The sequence below is a fragment of the Zootoca vivipara genome, chromosome 10, assembly GCF_963506605.1.
Source record: "Zootoca vivipara chromosome 10, rZooViv1.1, whole genome shotgun sequence".
Lineage (NCBI taxonomy): Eukaryota > Metazoa > Chordata > Lepidosauria > Squamata > Lacertidae > Zootoca > Zootoca vivipara.
The window spans coordinates 48,704,426-48,728,028 of NC_083285.1; the positions used below are offsets into that span (position 1 = coordinate 48,704,426).

Sequence of the window (23,603 nt, forward strand, 5' to 3'; positions counted from 1 at the left end):
CTGTACTTGCACTTGATCCAATGATGCCATTTATGTGAAGACTTTCTCTTTGACTTCAATGCTGGGGGTAGTTCAACAGGCACGAAGGGAACAGTTGCATTGAAGTTGCTGTTGGAGCCATTGTGTGGGTAGAAGCTCCAGGTATATCTCAAGTTGACATGTGACATGAAGCAGGAAAGCAGGAGAAGATGCACTCACTAAACCAAGCTTAGCTGTGGTTAGCAGAAACCAACCAATTTCAAACCATTGTTTCTTATGAATCCTGTTTCCACTATATATACTTAAGTTAACCAGAGTTTAGTAACACTAAACTGTGTTTAATGTAAAATGGAAGTTTTTCTTAGCCTTACCAGATGATCAAGGAGGGAGGACTATGCTAAGCCCCAAACTCATCTCAGTAACATTAAACCATGGACTTATGTTGTGAATGAACTGGGCCAATAACTCAGCAACAAACCTAAGAGAATCATTTTTTTAAAAAGAAATCCAAAAGGATGTCTAAATTGGTATGCAAAGGTAACATCCATACTATCCAATTAAGATCCTTCCTGCATAGGAAAACAGGATCAAGACCCTTCCTGGAGAAGGGTAGTAATTTTCTTTCCTATTACCTTGCCAAGTCTTGTCACTAATTGCTTATGATTTGGTTCTGTTTTCAACTGCAATGAAAGGATCAGTGACACCCACAGATGTGCTCAAGCCTCAAATATGTTGTTGGCAAATTTTGAACCTTGGTTGACTTAAGCTCTGTGGGCTGGTTGGTAATTAACTTATTTTTAGCCCAGTGCATCCCTACAAGGCCACACAAATTACAAGATGCTGCAGTGTGTTGCTTTTCTAAGAATACACTTAGCAAATACAAGGAGAAGTTTGGTTCTTTCATCCAGTTATTCCTGACTTCTGTCTAACGCTACCAGACATATATTCATTGGCCCTTCCTCCTGCCAGCCACAGCTGGGAGGGAGATGGAATACAGTAGCTGTCTCGGTGTTGCATTCTGCTGTGGGTAACTTTCCCCATACACCATGTGAGTGTGTTCAACCTATAAACAGATTTTAAATACTCAGTTCCATGCATGATATATCCGTAGGTAGACTGGGGGTATATGACATAGCAACATCCAGTTCATATTAAACCCAATGCTGGACACAATAAGGGCCTGACATTAACACAATGTTAACATGCTTTTAGTGATGCTTTATCAAAGTTACTGTAATTTCCTATATTTTTATGAAAATTGTAGTCCATAAAAATATATGGGTAGGATTCAACTAATGAGCTCTGCACAAGGACATCTGCTTCTGCTGTGGGCCTTTCCCTGCCTCCTCCCTCTATGCCCCCCAAAATTTAATTCCTCCCTACATTTATCTAAATCTCCACAAAGAAATGTGGACCCAGCAGGGATGGGCAAATCTATTTTCCGGTCCATGTCATATCCGTTTATTTTTTACCCAAAATTCCAATCCACAACCCAATTATGTTGTCACAAAACTTGGAGAATATTTATTTATTTAGTAAGTGAAATTCCTATCCCATCCTTCCTCCCAAAGGAACCTGAAATGTGAAACTGGGTGAAAAGCAAAGTTGCAGTCCACATATTCAGCCCAAGAAGTGCAGAAACAGCTGGAGCATCCCCTTCCCTTCAGTATCTGCAACCTCCAGGGTTTAATAATGGAGTTACGCTGTCCCTGAAGGAGCAGGTTCATAGCTTGGGGGTACTCCTGGATCCTTTGCTGTCGCTTGAGGCCCAGGTGGCCTCGGTGACACGGAGTGCCCTCCATCAGCTTTGGCTGGTGGGCCAGCTACGCCCCTATCTGGACAGGGATCACCTAACTACTGTTGTCTATGCTCTGGTATCCTCAAGGTTAGATTACTGCAGTGTGTTATATGTAGGGCTGCCTCTGAAGATGGTTCAGAAACTTCAGCTGGTGCAGAACTCAGCGGCCAGGTTGCTCACTGGAACTAGATGGTTTGAGCATATTACACCGATCCTGGTCCAACTGTACTGGCTACCGATTAGTTTCCGGGCACAATTCAAAGTGCTGGTTTTGACCTATAAAGCCCTAAATGGCTCAGGACCGCAATACCTTAAGGAACGCCTCTTCCCATATGAACCTACCCTGAGATCATCTTCTGAGGCCCCTCTTTGTGTGCCTCCTCCTCGAGAGGTCCGGAGGGTGGCAACACGAGAATGGGCCTTCTCTGCAGTGGCTCCCTGTCTGTAGAATGCTCTCCCCAGGGACGTTTGCCTGGCGCCTTCACTATACATCTTTAGGCACCAGGCAAAAACATTCCTCTTCAACCAGGCCTTTGCCTGACCTGACATCCTATACCCTTTTTAAAATGCTGGCTCTTTTGGGGGGGGGGTAATCTGGTTTTGTTTTGATATTATGTAAGTGGCACTGTGGGTTAAACCACAGAGCCTAGGGCTTGCTGATCAGAAGGTCGGCGGTTCGAATCCCTGCGATGGGGTGAGCTCCCGTTGCTCGGTCCCAGCTCCTGCCAACCTAGCAGTTCGAAAGCACGCCAAAGTGCAAGTAGATAAATAGGAACCGCTACAGCAGGAAGGTAAACGGCGTTTCCGTGTGCTGCTCTGGTTCGCCAGAAGTGGCTTTGTCATGCTGGCCACATGACCTGGAAGCTGTACGCCGGCTCCCTCAGCCAATAATGCGAGATGAGCGCCGCAACCCCAGAGTCGGTCACGACTGGACCTAATGGTCAGGGGTCCCTTTACCTTTAAGTGATTTTTAATGTGAACCGCCCTGAGACCTTCAGGTATAGGGCGGTATAGAAATGAAATAAATAATAATAAGGGCATTCAAAGCCTATTTGGGCATTCTACTCACATATAAAGCCTACACACAAGTAGGGAATGGACATGTTAAGCTCTGCTCCCTGTGTTGCTATCTCCATCTGCTCCTGGAGGGTGATCAAGTTAAGATCCTAAGAACAGCTCTGTAGCAGGATCAAGTCAATGATCCACCTAGTTCAGCATCCTGTTCTCAGATTGGCCAACCAGATGCCTGTGGAAAGCCCACAAGGAAGACTTGCGTGCAACATCGCACTCCCCACTTGCGCTTTCCAGCAACTGGTATTCAGAGGAGCACTGCCTCCAACAGTGGAGGGAGAACAAAGCTATCCTAGTGATGTAGGGCCTAAAGCCTTGTCACTACTTGTGTGTAGGATTTACACGTGAACAAATAGGGCTCCAATGTAAATGAAGCGATCCCCCCCCCCCCGCAGAGCTTTAAAATGAAGGAAAGCAATAAAGTATTTTTACACATTCTTCCCAGGGGCAAAATATTGCTGGGAAAACACAATGGCCCTGGCACACACAACTTTGAGGAATGATTTCTGGATGCCACACAACAAATGATTTGGTGCCCCAAAGAACCCATCTGTTAGCATGGAAGAAGTCATACTTTCAATAACCACCAGGGATATTGTAAAGGTTTTCAAGCTGTAAAACACTTTCAGAGTTTTTAGGGCCCCTTTGCAGGACCAACAGAACCAAGGGAGAAAGTCCTGACCCATAAGACTTCAGATTGCAGGGGCTCAACCCTTGGTAGTTTCCCCCTATGGAAATAACTTCCTGCACATATAAAATTGCCATGCCGTAGAGAAGTGTTCAGCTTCACCTTTGATGACACACTAATTTTCTACAAGCAGAGATTTTGCTTTGTTTTAAATTTTGTGGGACATTATTCAAACAGCTTTACCGCTTGCTCCTGTTAATCATATAAAGAAGACTTTGGGGTGGGGTGAGAGATTTCCCAAATGATCTTTCATGCCATAAATTGCATGGCTTCGCATGCATACTTGATATCTATACAGACAGTTTTCCTTGTTTCCCAAAACATAACTTCATACGCACTGAGAGCGAGAGGGGGCAAGGAGTTTTTGCTACTGCTTGCCCTTCTCCAGCTTTTTTTATTTTTAAAAAAGGCATCTCCTTGGCCATGTCAAGGCTAGTAAGAGGAGACATTTTCAGATCATTGGAAGGGAAGCAGCTACAGTTCATTGGTATGCTGATCTGTCCCCAAATCCTACTTCCCATTGCTGAAGCCTCTTTACTTTCTCCTCGCTGTACCCTTGGTTTAATTATTAATTATTAATAATAATAATAATAATAATTTATTTATACCCCACCCATCTGGCTGGGTTTCCCCAGCCACTCTGGGTGGCTTCCAACAGAAAATGAAATAAAATAATCTATTACCGGTAAACATTAAAAGCCTCCCTAAACAGGGCTGCCTTCAGATGTCTTCTAAAAATCTGGTAGCTTTTTGACATCTGATGGGAGGGCGTTCCACAGGGCAGGCACCACTACCGAGAAGGCCCTGGTGAAAGAGGTGAAAATGGTGAAAGAGGAGAGGCAGAGATAGGGCAAAGGAGTGGATTCTGTTAGGTGGCTGCCCAACGCATTGCAACCACTCTTCCTCTTCCGAGCTCACGTGGTCATGCAGCAACAGCAAGCTGGAAAGTACAGCCTGCATGAGAGGGTCTAGCTGAGCAGGAAGATCTGCATGGTGCTCCCCAGATGATGCCAGGGTCAAACACCACCTGTCATTTAATGACAAAGTGCTGACAAAAATCAACTAAGTATTTCTGCAAATTGTGGAATAACTGTATTAAACCGCACAACTAAAGCAACAACGGGGCCATTCAAGACGGCAGCCTATGATCACCTCACTTCACCTCTCTCCTCCACCCAGTAGCTCTCTTGCTATTTTCACTCCTCTGAAGTGATCTGTGAATGTCAACATGACAGCGTCTGCTGGAATATTGCTCTGCCATGCCCTTCATGCATATACATATACTGTGCAAAAACTATCCAAAAAGGCGGATGGATGTTAGGCTGAGTCAATCTCTCTTCTTCTTCTTTCTCTCCCCCCACACTTTCCAGTTAGCGACAGAGAGCCCAACTTGCTCGTGTCAATAAATGCTGTTGCCCTAACTTCCTCGGACTCAGAGTAAAAATGGAAACTAATCTGAGTTCATTTTAGAAGCAAAAAGCAAGGCAAAGGCATATTGAGAACAATTTTGACATTCTCATGTCATAGCCAACACGTATCTCTCAAATGTCACCAGACCCCTCTGAAAATTCCTGCTTAATCAGTGGGAACCCATTTTGCAAGCCCTACAGTGATTCTTTCCATCACCAAGTAGCATTTGAAATATTTAGTGGCTTGTTAAATCTAATGAGTGAGATTTATTAAGAATCACTTCCCTTAATAGCTGCCCACGTTTCACAAAATGTTATTCATTAAGGTATAAATATGAAATAGGCAGCTGTTAAACCTTAATAACTATGTTTAATAGCTGGGCTGGCATTTCCCACCCTCTGCAATGGCAATACTTCACTGCTAGCAGGAAATGCTACTCTCCAAGGTATTATTAACTTATTTAAAATATTTTACCCCCTGCTTAATCTGAAGATATCAGGGAGGAAACAACAGTTCAATAAAATAACAAAATGCATCAATAAATATCAAATCACAGAATGAACCTCTTTCATAGCAGGGTATCATCAACAATATCAGAAAACCCATGTTTTGTCCCCTAAATCACAACTGATAGCTACATGTCAGTGAACAAAGGCTTCAGACAAAGTGGTGCCTTGCTAGACGAATTTAATTCGTTCCACGGGTCCTTTCTTATAACGAAAAATTCGTCTAGCGAATCCCATAGGAATGCATTAATTTTTTGGATTTTTTTTTTGCCCATAGGAATGCATTAATTGAATTTCAATGCATTCCTATGGGAAACCGCGATTCGCTAGACGAATTTTTCATAAAACGAATTCGTCTAGCGAGGCAACCTCCGCTAGAAAAAACCTTTCGTTAAGCCAAAATTTCGTTAAGCAGGGCATTCGTTAAGCGAGGCACCACTGTACTTTAAAAATGGATTCATACAGTAACATTTCAAAACATACTGGAAATGGGAATCTCTTCGTGGTGAAACAAAGCCAGTCATGGTTCAAATGGTACATCACCATTTGAAGAGAGACCATTATTCGTGAGAACCAGTGTGATGTAACGGCTAGAGGCCTGGATTAAGATCAGAGTCCAAATGCCCATTCAGCCATGAAATCTCATTGGGTGACCTTGGGCCAGTCACTGCCTCTCAGTCTAACCTACCTTACAAGGGTAGTGTTCAAACATTGCTAGGGTGGGGGTGGGGAGCTGTTAAACTGACTTCTGACTCACAAGTAACCCAACCAGTAATTAGCCAGCATGGGATGAATGGGTGAAAGGCTAGAGCTGTTAAGAGGCTGCAAGTCTCCAGGATTATTGTTATTATTTCTTTGGGCCACACATATCTGCAACCTTTTGGCTACCTGCAATTGCTTCCAAACAATATGCAGAAAGGGGGGGGAAAGAAAAGCAACATTTAAAGTCTTAAGGTGTTCCACGGTGCCTATGCATTATCTCTTCCCTATTTCCCTATCCACAGGAGATGAGAATTCACTAGAGCTCTCAGATAAGAGAAATAACTTTGCAAGGAAAGTACACAGCTTTCCTGCTGCCTTAATGCACTCCACCAGGAAGCAAGACTATTCATCAGGAAAATAACGAAACAGCGTGTGTGGGAAGTGTGAAGAACTGAAGCTACAGCACTACGATGCTTACCTGGGTTGGATTGTACAGTTCTTGCAGTGGGCTCCTCGACCCCTTCCGGCAGCAGATGTCCATTCCAAATGGATTCCTACGTATTACTGGCAGGAAATAAAGGGAAATTAGTCAGGTTCCCCAAATATTAAATGATTCTTAAAGCATAAATTAAAACAATTAACACATTTCAGAAATGAGGCTGTATTTCTTTTAAAATAATAATGAAAGCATTAACCATAAGAGTGGGTATGAAGGGGTGGGTAGGGTTCAGCTAACTAAACATAGCATTATTATAATCTGTTGTTGTTATTGCTTAAAACACCTTCTTGTTCCAAAATGCAGCAGCCAGATTACTGGATGGGGTTCTGTTTACATTTCCTATAACCCCCCCCCATTTGAAAACAACGGCATTGGTTGCAGTTTCATTCACAGTGCTAAAGTCCTAGACACCTTTGCTCCCCCAAATCTGAAAGATCACCTCTTTTCCTACAGACCGCAGTGGGTGCTAAGATCAGCTTTTGGTAGTTTCACCACTCTCAGAAGATTTGGTGCAGGTGGTGAGGAAGAGGGTTTTCTCTGTGGCACCCCAAAATTGTGGAACTTCTGCCCCACACAGATGTGCCTGACATCTTCACTATCCAGCTTTCATCACTGAAGGCTCACCTCCTTGACCTTGGCCCTTTAGGACCCTATACTTGTGATTGTAATTTTTAAAGAAACTGTTTTAATGTTGTATTTAAAATTGTATCCCACCTGGGGACCTTGGGGTGAAAAGCAGGTAATAAATCATAACAAAGTAAAATAATTATAATATATTTAATACACCACCAAGAGGTTTGTTTTTTGTTTTTCAAAGCAGGCTCTGTGTTGATATATACATCTTTCTCAAAGAGAAACAATGAAAAACATAATTGCATAGGTATTGGGACCAGCTGACTGTCACATAACTGATTCTTATAGAATAGATTCAGTTTGTAAAACACACTGAACTTTACCTAAGGATCTTCAGTCAGTTGAAACGCAAGTTTCAGCTTTTAAATGCTGACCATCTTACAAGGAACTTGTCACAAACAATTGGAAACTGCGAACACCTTCTTATCACCTCATTCACTTGCCAGAACAAGGAAAATCCATCAATCACTCTGGTGCTATGGAAGATGACATCATCACTCCTACCCTTTAAAAAGTCCCAGAAACACTGCACCTTGAATCAAAACCAAAGGACCTACTTGACACAACAAGAGCTGAGCTGTGCATTTAGTGCAGTTTTACCATCTTTAGCTTCTTATATCTTCTAAAGAACACTTGTGAATCGTTCCCAATTATCACCTAAAAGTAAATATTCCATCAGGCTGCAGCACTGGGAGAGATGAGAATCAGGGCAACTGTCTCAGCAATATTGAGAAACCAGCTCCGCTCCCTCAACTGTTTCCACCTCAGATGGTCATCCTAAGACATCTGTGGGTGCAGGATAGTTGGATCGACTCTGCATTCACACCCACCCTGTGCTGAGCTCCCTGCACCTCCCCTCTCAGAAACGGGCAACAACACTCAGCGTTTGGAAGGAGGTGAGCAACGACACACCAGCAACTGCTCCTGCTTTAAAGCCTTGTTGGTGAACATAACAACTGGGCAGGCTCACGTAACAGGAGAAGACGGTCCTTGAGACATTCAGATCCTGACCTTTAAAGGTTAGCGCCGGCTGCAGAAGCAATTACTTAAACAAATTGTGTCCTATCTAACGCTTATCATATTAAAATCTGTAAGAAAACTGCAAAACATCTCTGCAAAAGCGAAACAGAACATACATCTTTTTTTGGGGGGGTCTTGAAAGAAAAATAAATGTCTCCCTTTCTCTCCTAATCTAAATTGAAACATTAAAAAGATAATTATTTACTGAAGGGACCTGCTGCTTTCCCCTCAAAGCAATGAGAAACTCCACAGTCTTGGTGGTATCTTGAATAGCTCTGCACAGTAGAGTGATTTGATTGAGAAACAAACACAGTAAATGATTTGATTTTCCTTCACCAAAGTATTGGAGATTACTGTGGGCTGCAATTTTAATTAACTTCTGAGGATTTTTAGTCAAACAGCTCAATAGAGCAATTGCTTAAAATACTGAATGTTAAACACATGTAGGATACCAATTGATCTTCTGCATGCAAAAATACAGGTATTTAGAAGAAGAAGAAAGTTTTCCTCAAGAAAACATTGCATAACATCTTCAGGCTATGCCAGACTTGAGCTCCTAAACAAGTCTTAATTTGGAGCTTAAGACTTAAGGGCTGAGTTTAAATGCCTTCCCTGACTGCACCACACTTTCTGCTTGCTGCAAACCTGGATGGGGAAAGTTTTGGTGGCAGCAGGACAAAAAGAGACAGCAATTATGCTTCCCCTACCAGTAGTGAGAGATTTTACTTTCTTGGGTTCCATGATCACTGCAGATGGTGACAGCTGTCACGAAATTAAAAGACGCTTGCTTCTTGGGAGAAAAGCAATGACAAACCTAGACAGCATCTTAAAAAGCAGAGACATCACCTTGCAAACAAAGCTCCGTATAGTTAAAGCTATGGTTTTCCCAGTAGTGAAGTATGGAAGTGAGAGCTGGACCATAAAGAAGGCTGATCGCCAAAGAATTGATGCTTTTGAATTATGGTGCTGGAGGAGACTCTTGAGAGTCCCATGGACTGCAAGAAGATCAAACCTATCCATTCTGAAGGAAATCAGCCCTGAGTGCTCCCTGGAAGGACAGATCCTGAAGCTGAGGCTCCAATACTTTGGCCACCTCATGAGAAGAGAAGAATCCTTGGAAAAGACCCTGATGTTGGGAAAGATGGAGGGCACAAGGAGAAGGGGCGACAGAGGACGAGATGGTTGGACACTGTTCTCAAAGCCACCAGCATGAGTCTGACCAAACTGCAGGAGGCAGTGGAAGACAGGAGTGCCTGGCGTGCTCTGGTCCATGGGGTCATGAAGAGTCGAACACGACTAAACAACAACAACAACACCACCAGCAGGCTCCAGGGTGAGCGCATGGAGCATTGCCCTCACTCTGATAGGCTTCAGCATACAATCTCATGTCAGCATTGTCATTAAGCCCATCAGCATGGTGGTCAGCGAGCAATAAACAAGCCAAGGCAAAAGAAAAGGTGAGCCAGAAGACAGTTCCACAAAAACTTTCATTCCCTTCCCTTGTGCACAGCCATTCCACGCCATAGCTGCCAAGTTATCTCTTTTTTTAAGGGAAATTCCCTTATGCTGAATAGGCTTCCTCGTGAGAAAAGGGAAAACTTGGCAGCTATGTTCCACGCTAGAGTTGGGCAGTTCAGATGGAGCAATAAAAATGGTTTCCTATCCTGGCTTGCAGAGCAGACACAAACCATACTTCGCCTGCTCTGATGAAGCAGCAAACTATGCTGTGCCTCCATTCAGGACCAGATGAATGGAACACATGAGTCTATGGCTTCTCCACTTATTCACAAAACACCAAACCATCATTTGGTATTATGCCTGAACTGTTTCACATAAACCAAGGCAAGAAATAAGCAGAGCTCGAGCGTCACTCTTGGCAACATCACAATAATATAGTAACATGGAGCTTACACGTTTTGAGGCAGGGCTTCAAAGAAAGGAATGGGTGTTCCCGAGTTTTGTATTACTTGGGGGAAGGGGGGTCCTCTTTATTCACTTTCTGCATAACGTGCATAATTCCATGCATTCATATTTCCTCTTACTTGCCTTTGCTGTAAACTAGAAAGATCAAAATGTAATAACCTATCCTTATAGGGGATTTGCTCTCCCCAACTTGTGGAGAACGATGGGGATGGTAACTGGGGGAGGACCAAGCTCCTCCTCACTCTCCCCGCTCATGTGTTAAATCAGCAGGCCTGAATAGGGCTAGAGCTATTTCCACATTAGGCAAGGACAGATGCTTAGAGATGCCAAGAAATGTGCTTCTTAGCAACAGCAAGTGTTTTTTATGTAAGGCTAGCTTGTGAATGCTATATAGCACAGTATACTGTTGAACAGTTGTTTATTTGGCTGACAAATGCACCTGTGCCAATGGCAAAGCAGTTTCCAAAAGAGCTTCTTGTCCTTTTCATCTGCTTCGAGATAAGATAACACCCTGTGGTGTTATATTGACACACCCGCTCACTAAAGGGCAAGGTTTATTTGCCCTTGTACTGTGTGGTAGTCTGATCTACCTGTGGTTTTCTTCAAACGTTTTCAATGAAAACTTTTTAATGAAGTTGAACTAGAACTATAGTATAAGTTCCAAGCACACCTTGAGAGCAAGAGATCAAGTCTTTGGCAGCATGGCTAAGTCAAGACTGGAATTTGCTCTCTAGCTTTAAATATATATACAGTGGAACCTCGGTTTATGAACACCTCGGTTTATGAATTTTCGGTTTATGAATGCCGCGGACCCATCTGGAACGGATTAATTCATTTTCCATTACTTTCAATGGGAAAGTTTGCTTCAGTTTATGAACGCTTCAGTTTATGAACAGACTTCCGGAACCAATTACACCCATGCTTCAGTTTATGAACGCTTCAGTTTAAGTACTCCGCGGACCCGTCTGGAACGGATTAATCCACTTTCCATTACTTTCAATGGGAAAGTTTGCTTCAGTTTATGAGCGCTTACTCCGTGGACTGTCTGGAACGGATTAATTCACTTTCCATTACTTTCAATGGGAAAGTTCGCTTCAGTTTATGAACGCTTCAGTTTATTAACAGACTTCCGGAACCAATTGTGTTCATAAACCGAGGTACCACTGTAGAAGAGACGAGGGAGATGAGGGAACCTGTGGCCTGCCAGATGTTGCTGAACTGCAGCTTCCACCATCCCTAACTGTCTGGGGCAGATGGAAGTTGAAGTCCAACAAGCTCTTGAATGCCACAAATACATACCATGCTCAGTGCATAGGCTCAATTTGGAAATTATGGGTAATGTGATTGGCCAGCAAACTAGAATCCAAAATCATGGTTTAAAGCAGGTTTGCAAGCCATGGTTTGTGGGATGGTTTTGATGTCCAAGCTGACAAAACTGTTAGTTTTGTCCATCCCTCTGTCTCCAGAGGCTGCTGCACCTCAGATATGGGAGTAAAGTTATTAAGCTGAATGCTAAGAGAGCAGAAGCAGACAAGCATATGTAAACACTGTTTAGCCAACTGTACATTTAGAAGCTCCAATAGATGTTTGGGTTACAATTATGGATGGCATGTAGTTTGTTGTGAAGTCAGAAATGAGTCATAAAGTCTTGCTCTTTTATTGTACCCTTAAGAAATGATATGGAATTAAACATGACCCATTCTGTTAAACAGATTTACTTTCAATGTGATGCTTATGAGGATTTCAGTACATTGATATTCCTTCCTTGAACCTGAAATCTGCATCCAACCCTCAATGACATCAACTGGGCCAAAAATTGTGCAGTTATGTGTTGCTTAAAACAATGCCCAGCTGTATTGTGCGAGCTGAAAGCCTATGCTTTACTTTGCTCACTCTGCCCCTCCCCACACCTCTTGCCAGTCACACCCCACAACTACTTTTCATCTGCCACACCCCTAAGCCTTCCTCATAACCACTTCCTCTCATTCAATGTGAATGGGAAATGTGATACCTGGGCCAACAAGCAACTAAAGGAGAAAGAAACTTGATCTTCATCTTCGTCAAACAAAGTCACATTCAAAAACCAAGGGCCTAGAATAGGGATGGGGAACCTGCAGCCCTCCAAATGTTGTTGGACTCCAATTCCCATAATCCCTGTCCATTGGGAACGCTGGCCGGGACTGATGGGAGTTGGAGTCCAACAGCACCTGGAAAGTCACAGGTTCCCCATCCCTGACCTAGTGAAATATAGAGCTCTGAAGAACAGCAAAAGGACAAAGCTCCTTTCCATCATGTGAAATTTCAAAGGGATAGGTCCATTCAAGTGATGAGTTCGTCAAAAGCCTTTCAGCAGATCGGGCAACAGGAGAATACCATGAAAAAAGTCCCTGTGTAAATTGTGGTTTCTACCAACATGGGTGCAGAAAGAACAGCTTGACCTTTAGAATGCCAGAGTCTCAAACTCCCCATCGGTATTTCCATTGAAGCACAGCGCATGTTCACATTTCCCAAATCTTTATGTGAATAGCAGCATCCGCTAGCTACTGGCTTTTTACTCTCCTTGGTAATGCTTTGTTTACATTGTTTTCATGCTGTCCTAATTACTCCTTGTTTGTATCATAAACATAAACAAATATTGGAAATTTGCTTAAATTAACTGCATCTCATCTTACTTTTCTAAGGATATGTTAATATTTAATTTTTCATTACACAGTTGCAAAGCAAAGTGACAAAGCATCCTAATATCTGGTTGCTTAAAACTCATCTGCATGTCAGTTGCTGATTGTATCTGTGCTGAAGATGCCCATTCACATCTTGTTTGGGAGACGGCATACATCCTGCAGTACAGCATTAAGAACATGAAAGAAATGGGACTGAAACACAATCAATGGTGTGTGTGTGTAAATGGTAACAAAAAAATTAAGCCATTCAAGTCAATGCTACTCTTAGCAGTGATTTCAATGCAAGTAACACCCAGTAGGTATTGGATCCGAAATCTAATGATAGTATTTTAATAGGTTTAAGAGAACTGGATATAATTCCTTTTGTTTACCATTGTGTCCACATGCCATTTCTTTTGCCTCAATGTTCTCTCTGCTGAAACACTTTTCACAGGCTTTTGAAACAACGAAAAACCTGTAAAACCTATTCATCTGAGGCAAATCACTGTAGCCACAAGCAACAATCCCCTTTTAAAACCACATTTGACACTCACCAGCTGTGTGCTGCGGCGCCACCACTGCAAATGGTCAGAGGACAGTACTGCAGCCGCTATTTCAGCAGGGATCATGTGACCCAAGGGGCCAATAGGGTTCTACTTGCTGGCTGCAGCCCAGACCGTCAGTCTGAACAATTCATCTCTCAGACATGGACTGAATTCCCCCTCCCTTTCCTCCCTGCTTGCCTCAAAACGAACCACCAGCCATGACACACAACTTTCTTCCACGAAGCAACTTCATTTCCCCCTATGATTCATTAAGCACTATTATTCTGGGGCTAACCAGGCTTTGAGGTTTGTTACATGCAGTCTAAGACTTCAGTCTTCGTATTTATCCCCTGTCTGGAAACTAAGCATGCTAGGAATTTATTATTAAATATCTGTCTAGCAGATTGTAGTTTGTTTTCATTTCAAGTCAAGAACAAGATAGGAAGATCAAAATCTGAAGTGTGTTTTCATTACTGTTTTTCTAAAGGTGATACCTCTTGCTGGGCTCACATCTACTGTGATAAAGAGCATACAATCTTCTTTGAGATTCCCGTTCAAATTTCTAGCATGTCCTTGTACCTAAAAATAATAATAATGTGTATGTGCACACTATATACTTCATTGCCTTAAATCAGCGTTTCTCAACCGCTGTTCCGCGGCACACTAGTGTGCCGCGAGACGCTGGCTGGTGTGCCGCGACGTGCGGCGATGAGAAGGGCGATTTGCATTGTACACATCTCTGACCCGCCGGAAAGCAATATTTATCCTCCTCTTTCCCAAAGCTCAGTGCAAACGACTGGAGGGTGGTTTTAGAGTCTAGGGAGGCCCCCTAGGGAGGCGCGCTCCAGATCCGCCGTCGGCCCCCCTTAAGCCGCATCGAGGTTGCTCCGCCTCCCCTGCCTCCTTCGCCCGTCCTTCGCCATGGCTGCGCGGCGGACGCTGGGCTTCGCGGTCCGGAATTACTCGCAAGCAGCAGCCAAGGTAACCTTTCGCCTTTGAGCCGCCCCGCAGCTCCCCTGGAAGTGCGCACAGCCTTGTAATTTGGCAGGTGTTTCTTACAGTCATAATTATATAGTCAATATTGGGCAGCATAGAGTTAAATTTTCTAACTTTTTAAATGGTGGTGTGCCTCGTGATTTTTTTCATGGAACAAGTGTGCCGTGGCCCAAAAAAGGTTGAGAAACACTGCCTTAAATGACAAAGGAAAGGAAGTGGGATTGAATAATTGGTCTCTTCTGGTTCTTAGGAATCAAGAAATAGAAACTGTATCTGCTATGTATGCTAAAGTTACCTTTAAAAATCCATGCCTGGTACTGTATATTGGTTCGTACAATGCACAGAGAACATTATCTCTCCCCACCCCACCTACCATTCACTTCAGGCTCGTTCCATATTGCTTCTTACCAGCACCATGTTATTTCTTAGCCAGAGGGAACCACAAAAATATAAGAAGGTACAGAAGTCATAACTTTGAAGGTGGGTTTCTTTCTGAATTATTATCTGGGTATTTCAGTACTCAGAAGTAGTGGGGAGGTTTGTATGAAGATTTATTTTATTTTTATTTCACAGGAGTAGCCGTGGGCAAGTCACCACCTCTGAAGCTAAGCTTTCCCTCCAGGGAGCTGTTAGGATATGTGATATGAGGAGGCCTAGAACACGGGAAGTGCTTGAGGAGATATTTAAGTGGAGGCTGAATGGGCAGCTGTCCAGGATGCTGTCACTGAAGAATCCTGTATGGAGCGGGAGCCCTAAGGTGCCTTCCATCTCTAATATTCTATGATTCGCCGTGCCCTCCCTCAAAGAGGGCACGTGTTGCGGTGAGACCTGGCAACTAAACCCTTGTGTTGTGGGTGGGTACGACTGGATAGCCACAACACCCTATTGGTAGGTCCCTTGATGCTGGGTTTACTCTGATCAATGGGATGCTAGCCAAATGGATCAAGAGACCTATATATGCCTATGCACATGACCCTGAGTTTGACCAAACTGCGGGAGGCAGTGCAAGACAGGAGTGCCTGGCGTGCTATGGTCCATGGGGTCACGAAGAGTCGGACACGACTAAACGACTAAACAACAACAACAACAACATGACCCTGAGCTTTCTCTCTTGGTCAGTGCATCGGAACACCCGCCCACCTCTCCCTATGTTTAGGGCTTGCGCGCTTGACCTTACTATGCTGTTGTGTGTCATCTGTCGTTGGGACAGGGGCATGGCAGGAATTTCCCCCACTTGGCTGATTGGCCGGTGCCATTTGGGTTTCACCTGCCACATAGCAAATCATCACAACTTGTAAGGTTGCAGATAGGCACTGGTTCAGGTAATAGGGATGGGGGAACGCTCTCACCATCCTTATGTGAAAGGTATTCCATTAAAGGAATCCAGGGACTCAATGGTTTGGTCAACCCTGGGAGGGGTTGTGCCCCTGCCTGAGTCCAGGGGGGGGGACATCTGGGTGGTGGACATAGCATGTCCCTGGCTTTCCGCCATTCCAGATGTTCACCCTAGGCTGACCTATGGTAGTGCCCTGGGTCAGTGCTACCTGCAATGGTGCAGGAAGCTAGTCGAACCAGAGCCTATGCAACCACTCACCTGATGTAATCAATAAATTTGTGGCCTAAATTCACCAAAAACCAAACCAAAAATTTGAGTCTGGTGTGAATTAATTTAAGGGGGAGGTTTAAAGGTCTGAACACGCAATATGGATGGTGCACTAAAACCGAGCATGAGGTTTCTCTTTGCTTTGTGTGCTGATCAAAAAGCTCCAGGTTATTTTTTGTAATGCATTTTATCACACCAAGAGCTGGTTCTCCCTACCTCTCCTAATTTTATCCTAACAGCAACCCTGGGAGGAAGATCAGGCAGAGAGAGAGAGAATGACTGACCTAAACTTCTCCCCCTCATTTAATCCCCACATCAAGCTTGTGAGGTAGGTTGGGCTGAAAGGCATCATGACCAAGTAAGGATTATGAACCCTGGTCTCCCACTCAAACCTCCACATCACACCAGCTATAGTGGAGAACTGTGTAGATGGTGTTTTAATATCAGAATAAGTCCTTGGTGACCATTTGCTTTTTAAGGATTCCATCTCAGTCTCCGAAATTGGGTGGAAAACCAGGTCTTTGCTGTAATCATCCTCAAAAAAAAAAATCAGTTTGTGGCCTGCCTACCTGCCTGCTCTGGCATGGAGCTTGCTCAAAAAGAGAAGAGAAGGAGGCCTTTAAAGAGAATAGCTGCTTTGGTGACCTATAATTTTAAAGGCATCAATCCAGAAGTGTGGTTAGAATGTGAAAAGGTCACCTGCTGCTGCTGCTGCATCCTGGATCACATCATTTCAGGATCCCAAACAGATACACAGCCTGAATCAAACTGCGAGTCACTCTTGACTGAGTTTTACTAGAACAAGATTAAAGCAGCACAGTGGAAATGGCAGGGCAGGCCCAGCCCACCTATTAGGTGTGGCAAAGCAGCCACCTCAGGCGGCAGAAGCCCCTGAGCCGACGACGCCCCCAGAGACAGTGCCAGAGAAACGGTGCATGCATCATCACAGATTTCCAGCGAGACCTTGCCGAAACATTGTGAGATACTGCCAGAAATCAGCACCAACGCCAGCACTGCTTCTCTGTCAGTAGGTGGTGCGGTGCTAGTGTTGGCAGAGGCAGGCAGCGAGGTGGAGGTGATGGGACGGGAAGCATGGCAAAGCGGGGTGGCACTTTGTGTTTAGCCTCAAGTAGCAAAACCGGACAGGCGGCACCTGGGGAAGGGCATAGCTCAGGGATAGAAAACACATCCTTTGCATGCAAAAGGACTATAGAGCCTGCAGTGCCGTTGCTTCAAACTACCCTCAGCCTTCAGAGCACTCACATGAGGCAAGGAAAGCTGCATTCAGGCTCCTCTTTTCAGAATGAATAAATTCAACTTTGCAATTGTCAACAGCACGTGAACAGATTCTGATTGTTACTTGAATGCATCTGAGCTCCCCACCTCCAGCACGAACAGGTACAGGATCTGCTCTCCCTACCACTTATAATCAAGGACTGGTGCATCATACCATGATTATTATTAGAGATTACCTGCTCAGTGTAGCTATTTCACTGCTTACTATACTTGAGAAGTAATCTTGATTTTGCTACTATGTGACCCAAGTTTAGCAATGCTTTAGCTATACAGTGGTACCTCGGTTTATGAACACAATTGGTTCCGGAAGTCTGTTCATAAACTGAAGCATTCATAAACTGAAGCAAACTTTCCCATTGAAAGTAATGGAAAATGAATTAATCCGTTCCAGATGGGTCCGTGGCGTTCATAAACCGAAAATTCATAAACCGAGGTGTTCATAAACCGAAGTTCCACTGTATATAAAAGAACACTAGCGGTTTGGGAAATGCAATTCAATAGCATATTACATATTACTTTGATATGTAATCATGCATCTATGATTTGGGGGGTTGTGGGGAAATGAATATTCTGAAGCTAGTATTTCATAGGTTCTTTGACTGGGCACACCATTGGAATTGGAAGCAGCTCACTTCCCTTCGTGGAGTGTTATTTGCCATTTTACTGCTAGACTGCAAGCAACAGGAATTTCTGTTTTTTAAAGGTTGTCTTCACAATGAAAACTTGTGAAAACACAAAAGCTGCCTGGTGTGGTCTGGGATTTGCCAGACATCCAGGAGGTTTTTGTTTTCAGGTCAGACTGCAGTGTAGTAAATTCAAATCTTGCTACATGGAGGATTTCAAATGACCATTTCCCCATGTGAAAAAAGCACTCAGTGATCACCTTTTACCATGTCAATCATGAACATAAGAGCCAAACTTTGGAGGTCTGTAGGTGTGTGTGTGTGTGTGTGTGTGTGTGTGTGTGTTGTCAAATTTAAAGGGAGGAGACAAAGTGGGGGTTTTTTATAAAAAAAAAAGGAAATAAAGAACCTCCTTTCCAAAAAAATACCTTTAGTAGGATATTTCTGAATAAAAACTAAATCCCTAACTCCTAATTACCATGGAAAAAGATTCACACTGAAACATACTGGGCTTTTGGATCAAATTTCATACTGTCCCATACAGAACTGTTTCAGATTCATTTTGTTTATGTGAGGTGCCCTACTGTTTTCCACCCCATTATTAGAAAACTTGTTACAACACCATATAAAAACAACAACATTTTTAATTGATTTATTATAAACATGTGGACAAGCTAACACATAACCATACAAACAATAACATGGTACATATTCAGTACAAAAAACAAATTACAGAGCTGCAGTTCTATATACGGTAGTAATGATTTTAAGATGAGTCTATGTAGTAGGTTTACAAGTAGTGAGCCTTCAAACTTAGACCCTGTTAAAGGCAAATCAAGCACCAATTAATATTATGTGCCCATCAATTAATAACCACAAGCTGACTTGACTAGTCTGATTAAATATAATAAAGCTCAGAGCCTACAGGCTCACAGAGGGTAATTTTTAAATGACCCTGTAATGAAAATAGGCTGCTTTATGTGTGAAATTAGTTGCATAAAAAGGAAAATAATGCAATCAATTCAACCACCTTCCAAAAATTTTTAATAGCCTATACAATTACAGTAAAAGCAGTGGGTACTAAAATATAAAAAAGAAGCTTACTTAGATTAGCAAATTTATTGGAGTATGGTTTTAATATGAATCCTAGCAGAAAGAGGCATGGGAAGACTGATGTAGAATTCAACTAAATCTAAATGGATTTTAAAAATGAAGCTTAGCTACCAAAGACCAGCAATTATTCTTACTTGCTCCATTTTTGTTAAATGACTGGAGCTGAAAAATCACAGGCGGAAGTAGATGAGACCAAGCTAATGTATCTTTGCCTTTAAATGCAAGGTTTTACCACAGTTCTATTTAATAAAAATTAAAAAATTGCCAGTGTAAGATAGAAGCAAAAGAAGCCCAGGACATGAGGGAGATTTATCCTTCCAGCCCCACTGTGCTTCTGATCAAGATTGGAACCAAACGCCTGCATTGGGTGGTGGGAGCACACTCATGTTCACGTCAATAGGAGTTCTCCCCATTCAAAGCAAATTTCAGGCACAGGGCGCTTCTAATGTGGATCAGGAACAGAACAGCTAAAAAATATTTAACCCCACTGCACAGGCTAGGGAGCAGATCCAGAATGCCCCCCTCCCTTTCTCTCTCTCTCTCTCACACACACACACACCATATTATGAAGCCTAACCTTCAAACTTAAGCGTCAGAGATGTGCATGTCGAAAACACATAGACCATTCCCATCATCCTAATGGTAATTACAGGTGGCACATTGCTTGCATTTTTACTGTATATCAAAGGCCTACGAAATTTAAGCCTAGGCTTTGCTATACATTTAACCTCAAAATATGGGACGAGGGTGGCGCTGTGGGTTAAACCACAGAGCCTAGGGCTTGCTGATCAGAAGGTCGGCGGTTCGAATCCCTGCGACGGAGTGGGCTCCCGTTGCTCAGTCCCAGCTCCTGCCAACCTAGCAGTTCGAAAGCACGTCAAAGTGCAAGTAGATAAATAGGTACTGCTCCAAGTGGGAAGGTGAACGGTGTTTCCGGGTGCTGCTCTGGTTTGCCAGAAGCGGCTTTGTCATGCTGGCCACATGACCTGGAAGCTGTACGCCCGCCCCCTTGGCCAATAAAGCGAGATGAGCACCGCAACCCCAGAGTCGGTCATGACTGGACCTAATGGTCAGGGGTCCCTTTACCTTTACCCTCAAAATACATGAAAATGAAATTGGGTCTGGCTACATTCACAAAGCCATCTGCAGGCAACGAACAACAAAAATATGGAAGTGGGCCATAACTCTGAGGCAGCAGAGTACGTGTTCTGCAGCACAGAGGAAGTGGTCTCATCGGGGCAGGACTTTGCAGCAGGTGCCCGGAGCCCCATTCATGGAATGGGGGGGGCACAAGCACAGCAAGAATGACTTATCACATTTTCAAGTACAGTAGTAGTAGTAAGTTTTCTTATCTGCCCTTCACCCTAAGGCCCAAGGATGGGTTATGACGACTTAAAATTCAATATTAAAAACAGATTTAAACAAATTGCTATGCCATCCTGGTTCTCTATAGAGAACAGGAACTATTCGGCCTCGGTCCGGTATACCTGAAGGAGCGTCTCCACCCCCATCGTTCTGCCCGGACACTGAGGTCCAGCTCCGAGGACCTTCTGGCGGTTCCTTCATTACGAGAAGCCAAGTTACAGGGAACCAGGCAGAGGGCCTTCTCGGTAGTGGCACCCACCCTGTGGAATGCCCTCCCACTAGAGGTCAAAGAGAACAATTACCAGACCTTTAGAAGGCATCTCAAGGCAGCCCTGTTTAGGGAAGCTTTTAATGTTTGATGGATTTCTGTATTTTAGAATTTCTGTTTTTTTGGAAGCCGCCCAGAGTGGCTGGGGGAACCCGGCCAGATGGGCGGGGTATAAATAATAAATTATTATTATTATTATTATTATTATTATTATTATTATTATTATTCGCAAGTCTGGTGCTTACACCCACAATCTCAAGTCTCCCCGGCCACATACTTTACTCCCTTTTAGTTCTAGAAGGAGGGGTGGGGGGGACCTGTGGTCCCCCAGATGTCATTGGACTGCACCTCCCATCAGCCCCACCCAGCATGACCAAGGTAAGAGGTGATGGAAGTTGGCATTCCCACCCAGATTCTAGAGTGAAAGCACAGCCCTGTGTTTCCAGAGCACCAGCACACCTGTGATTCAGTAGCACCTTCACTTCCGATACAAGCAAAAGCAAACATACCCTACCCATAATAGCTGCATTTGTTAGGGCAAAAGCTGCTGGTGCAATGTAGCTGTTAGAGTGCTGGACTAGGACCTGGGAGACCAGGGTACAATTCCCTAGTCAACCATAAAGCTCACCGGGTGACCTTGGCCCAGTCACTGCCTCTCAGCCTAACCTACCTCACAGGGTTGCAGTGGGGGTTAAATGAGGAAGAGGGAGAACCATGTACACCACACTGAGCTCCTTGGAGAAAATATGAGATATGAATGTGATGGATAAATAGGATCAGGGGTTAAAGAGTAAACCACAACCTTCTAACAAAGAGAAACTCTTGCTGTCATCTGGCTGGCTCTGCAATGGCAGCACAGTCACCACAAGTGTCTGGGAAGCCTTTACCTTCATTTTTATTATCATTCTTCTTCTTTTTAAAGAGAGTTTGTAGCAGGCTTTCTTGGCTTGGCCTCACAAAAGGTAGAGAATTGCAAGCTTAATTTGGTTTTAGGCAAGGTTAGATGCCTGAAAAACTGGAGCTTCAAAATCACTGCCCCCTCTCCTTGCTTGGGCAGCCATCCAAGGCAAATTTTTGCAGAGTCAGGACAGGATGGAGCCAAAAGCCTTCACGCAACTGCTCTCACTATTCTCTTTAGAGAGCATTGAGAAGATCACTAAGCAGAGACACCTTGCTAGGACTGTGCTGAGACAAGCAGTTGGGGAGATTGAAAGAACGTTGGTTGCTAGAAAATGATCTGATGCAGAAGATTAATGGTTCTTCTGTGGATTCGAGAGACTCGGGGACAGAAGTGGGCAAAGGGCAGAGAAGCATCTCTAGGTAAGTGGCAAAGATCTGAACACAAGCAGGGGTAGCATTTCAACTTCCAACTTGAGGATGGTGCAACAAGCAGAGGCTGCCCCATCAAACAGCAGCCATTTTGTGGCATGTGCTTTTTAAAGGAAGTACATGAGAAAATACCCCAGCAGGGTCAACCTGACTTGGGCTACTCAGTCTGAAAATTTTGGAAGTCCTAAATAGGCAACTACACAACTCTTTGAGCCAGTGTTCCCACATCACAGAAACATAGGAAGCAGCCTTATAAGACTATTTGTCCATCCAGCTCAATACAATCCTACTTACTGTGACTAGGAAAACCTCTCCAAGGTCTCTGGTAGAGATCTTTCCCCTGACCTGCCAACTGGTCCTTTTTGCTGGAGATGTCAGGCTGAACCCAAGACCTTCTGCATGCAAAGCATGGACTCCACGGCTCTGTAGCTCAGGGGTAGGGCAATCTATCAATCTATACAAACAATGGATGTGCAAATCTATCCATTTCAGTTTCAGTTTCTCACTGTTCCAATCTTGCATTCAGTACTCCACATTCCCATATCAGTTTGTGATTCTGTTTTTTTTTAAAGAAGCCCTCATGAAAATTCATCGGCACATTAGTGTAGATTTCTCATAACTTACATATTTTTCTATGCAATTCTGCCTATTGTACACATTTTTGCATGCCAATTTTGCAAAAAAATTGTATGTTATTTTCACCGATATATGCTTTTTATGCACACCTTACCCTAATGTATGCATTTTCATATAGATTACGTACTCGACTGAAGAACCACAAAATTCGGAGAAGTGCAAATTTTCAAAGGATGGCTGTTTCTCAGTTCACATATTGTTTTGGAAAGTGTGAATTAGGTAGTATAAGGGGGAGGGCTTATAGGTAACAGCCCACCCTCATCAGGTTGAGTTCCTCTCAGAGCAGTAAGTCCAGTAGTGAATCAGATTACAGGAGTCAGGAAGCAGAGAGGGAGGGAAGAGGCTCTAGCAGCATGAAAGAGCCTCAACACCGAGTAGAGAAGGAGGTAGCTGGGGAGGAAATGACGGGAGAGCACTCAGAAGGACGGCCCTTCCCCCCGATACCTGAATTGAGGTTCACAGCACCCCGTAGGACGAGAGGGAGGCGCTTTGGGGTTCCCAAGCTATTATGTTAGGCACGAAACAGAAAGAAGCCATTGCGAGGTTCTGACTCAGACTAAGCAGACATGCTTTCCAGATTCTTTGCACTGTAAATAGAATGCACAATAAAAACACCTTAAAGACAAGCAGGTGTGGAGCGTTGTTACTCAAGAGTAGCCGCAAGAACCTCTGACAGGTAGGTCTGCCATTAAATATGAACTGAATCTTATTTGTTCCCCATCTCTAACACAAACACACTTTTCTGCCTTCCAAAGTTCTTAAATGCTAGTCCACTGAAGGTCATAGCCTAGGAGTCTCAAGTAAGATGCAAACCATTACATAGTTTGCTCTCTTATCATATTTGCTTAAACAGATGTCTTTCCAGGACAGCTGATTAGCATTCTGAACAGCAGGACCACTCTCCTTCTATCTACCTTATAGTACATGAAAGGGAATCTCA

General features: G+C 43.7%; 1 protein-coding gene across 4 annotated transcripts in view; it reads right to left on the reverse strand.

The window, feature by feature from the left end:
• Positions 1-23,603, reverse strand: part of CHST11 (carbohydrate sulfotransferase 11) — a 184,454-nt gene that overhangs the window by 104,970 nt on the left and 55,881 nt on the right. For all 4 annotated transcript variants that reach the window (XM_060279896.1, XM_035126809.2, XM_035126811.2 and 1 more), the window contains one exon: positions 6,633-6,718. In XM_060279896.1, coding sequence (XP_060135879.1) covers positions 6,633-6,718 — 86 coding nt within the window. The remainder of the gene's footprint in view (positions 1-6,632; positions 6,719-23,603) is intronic.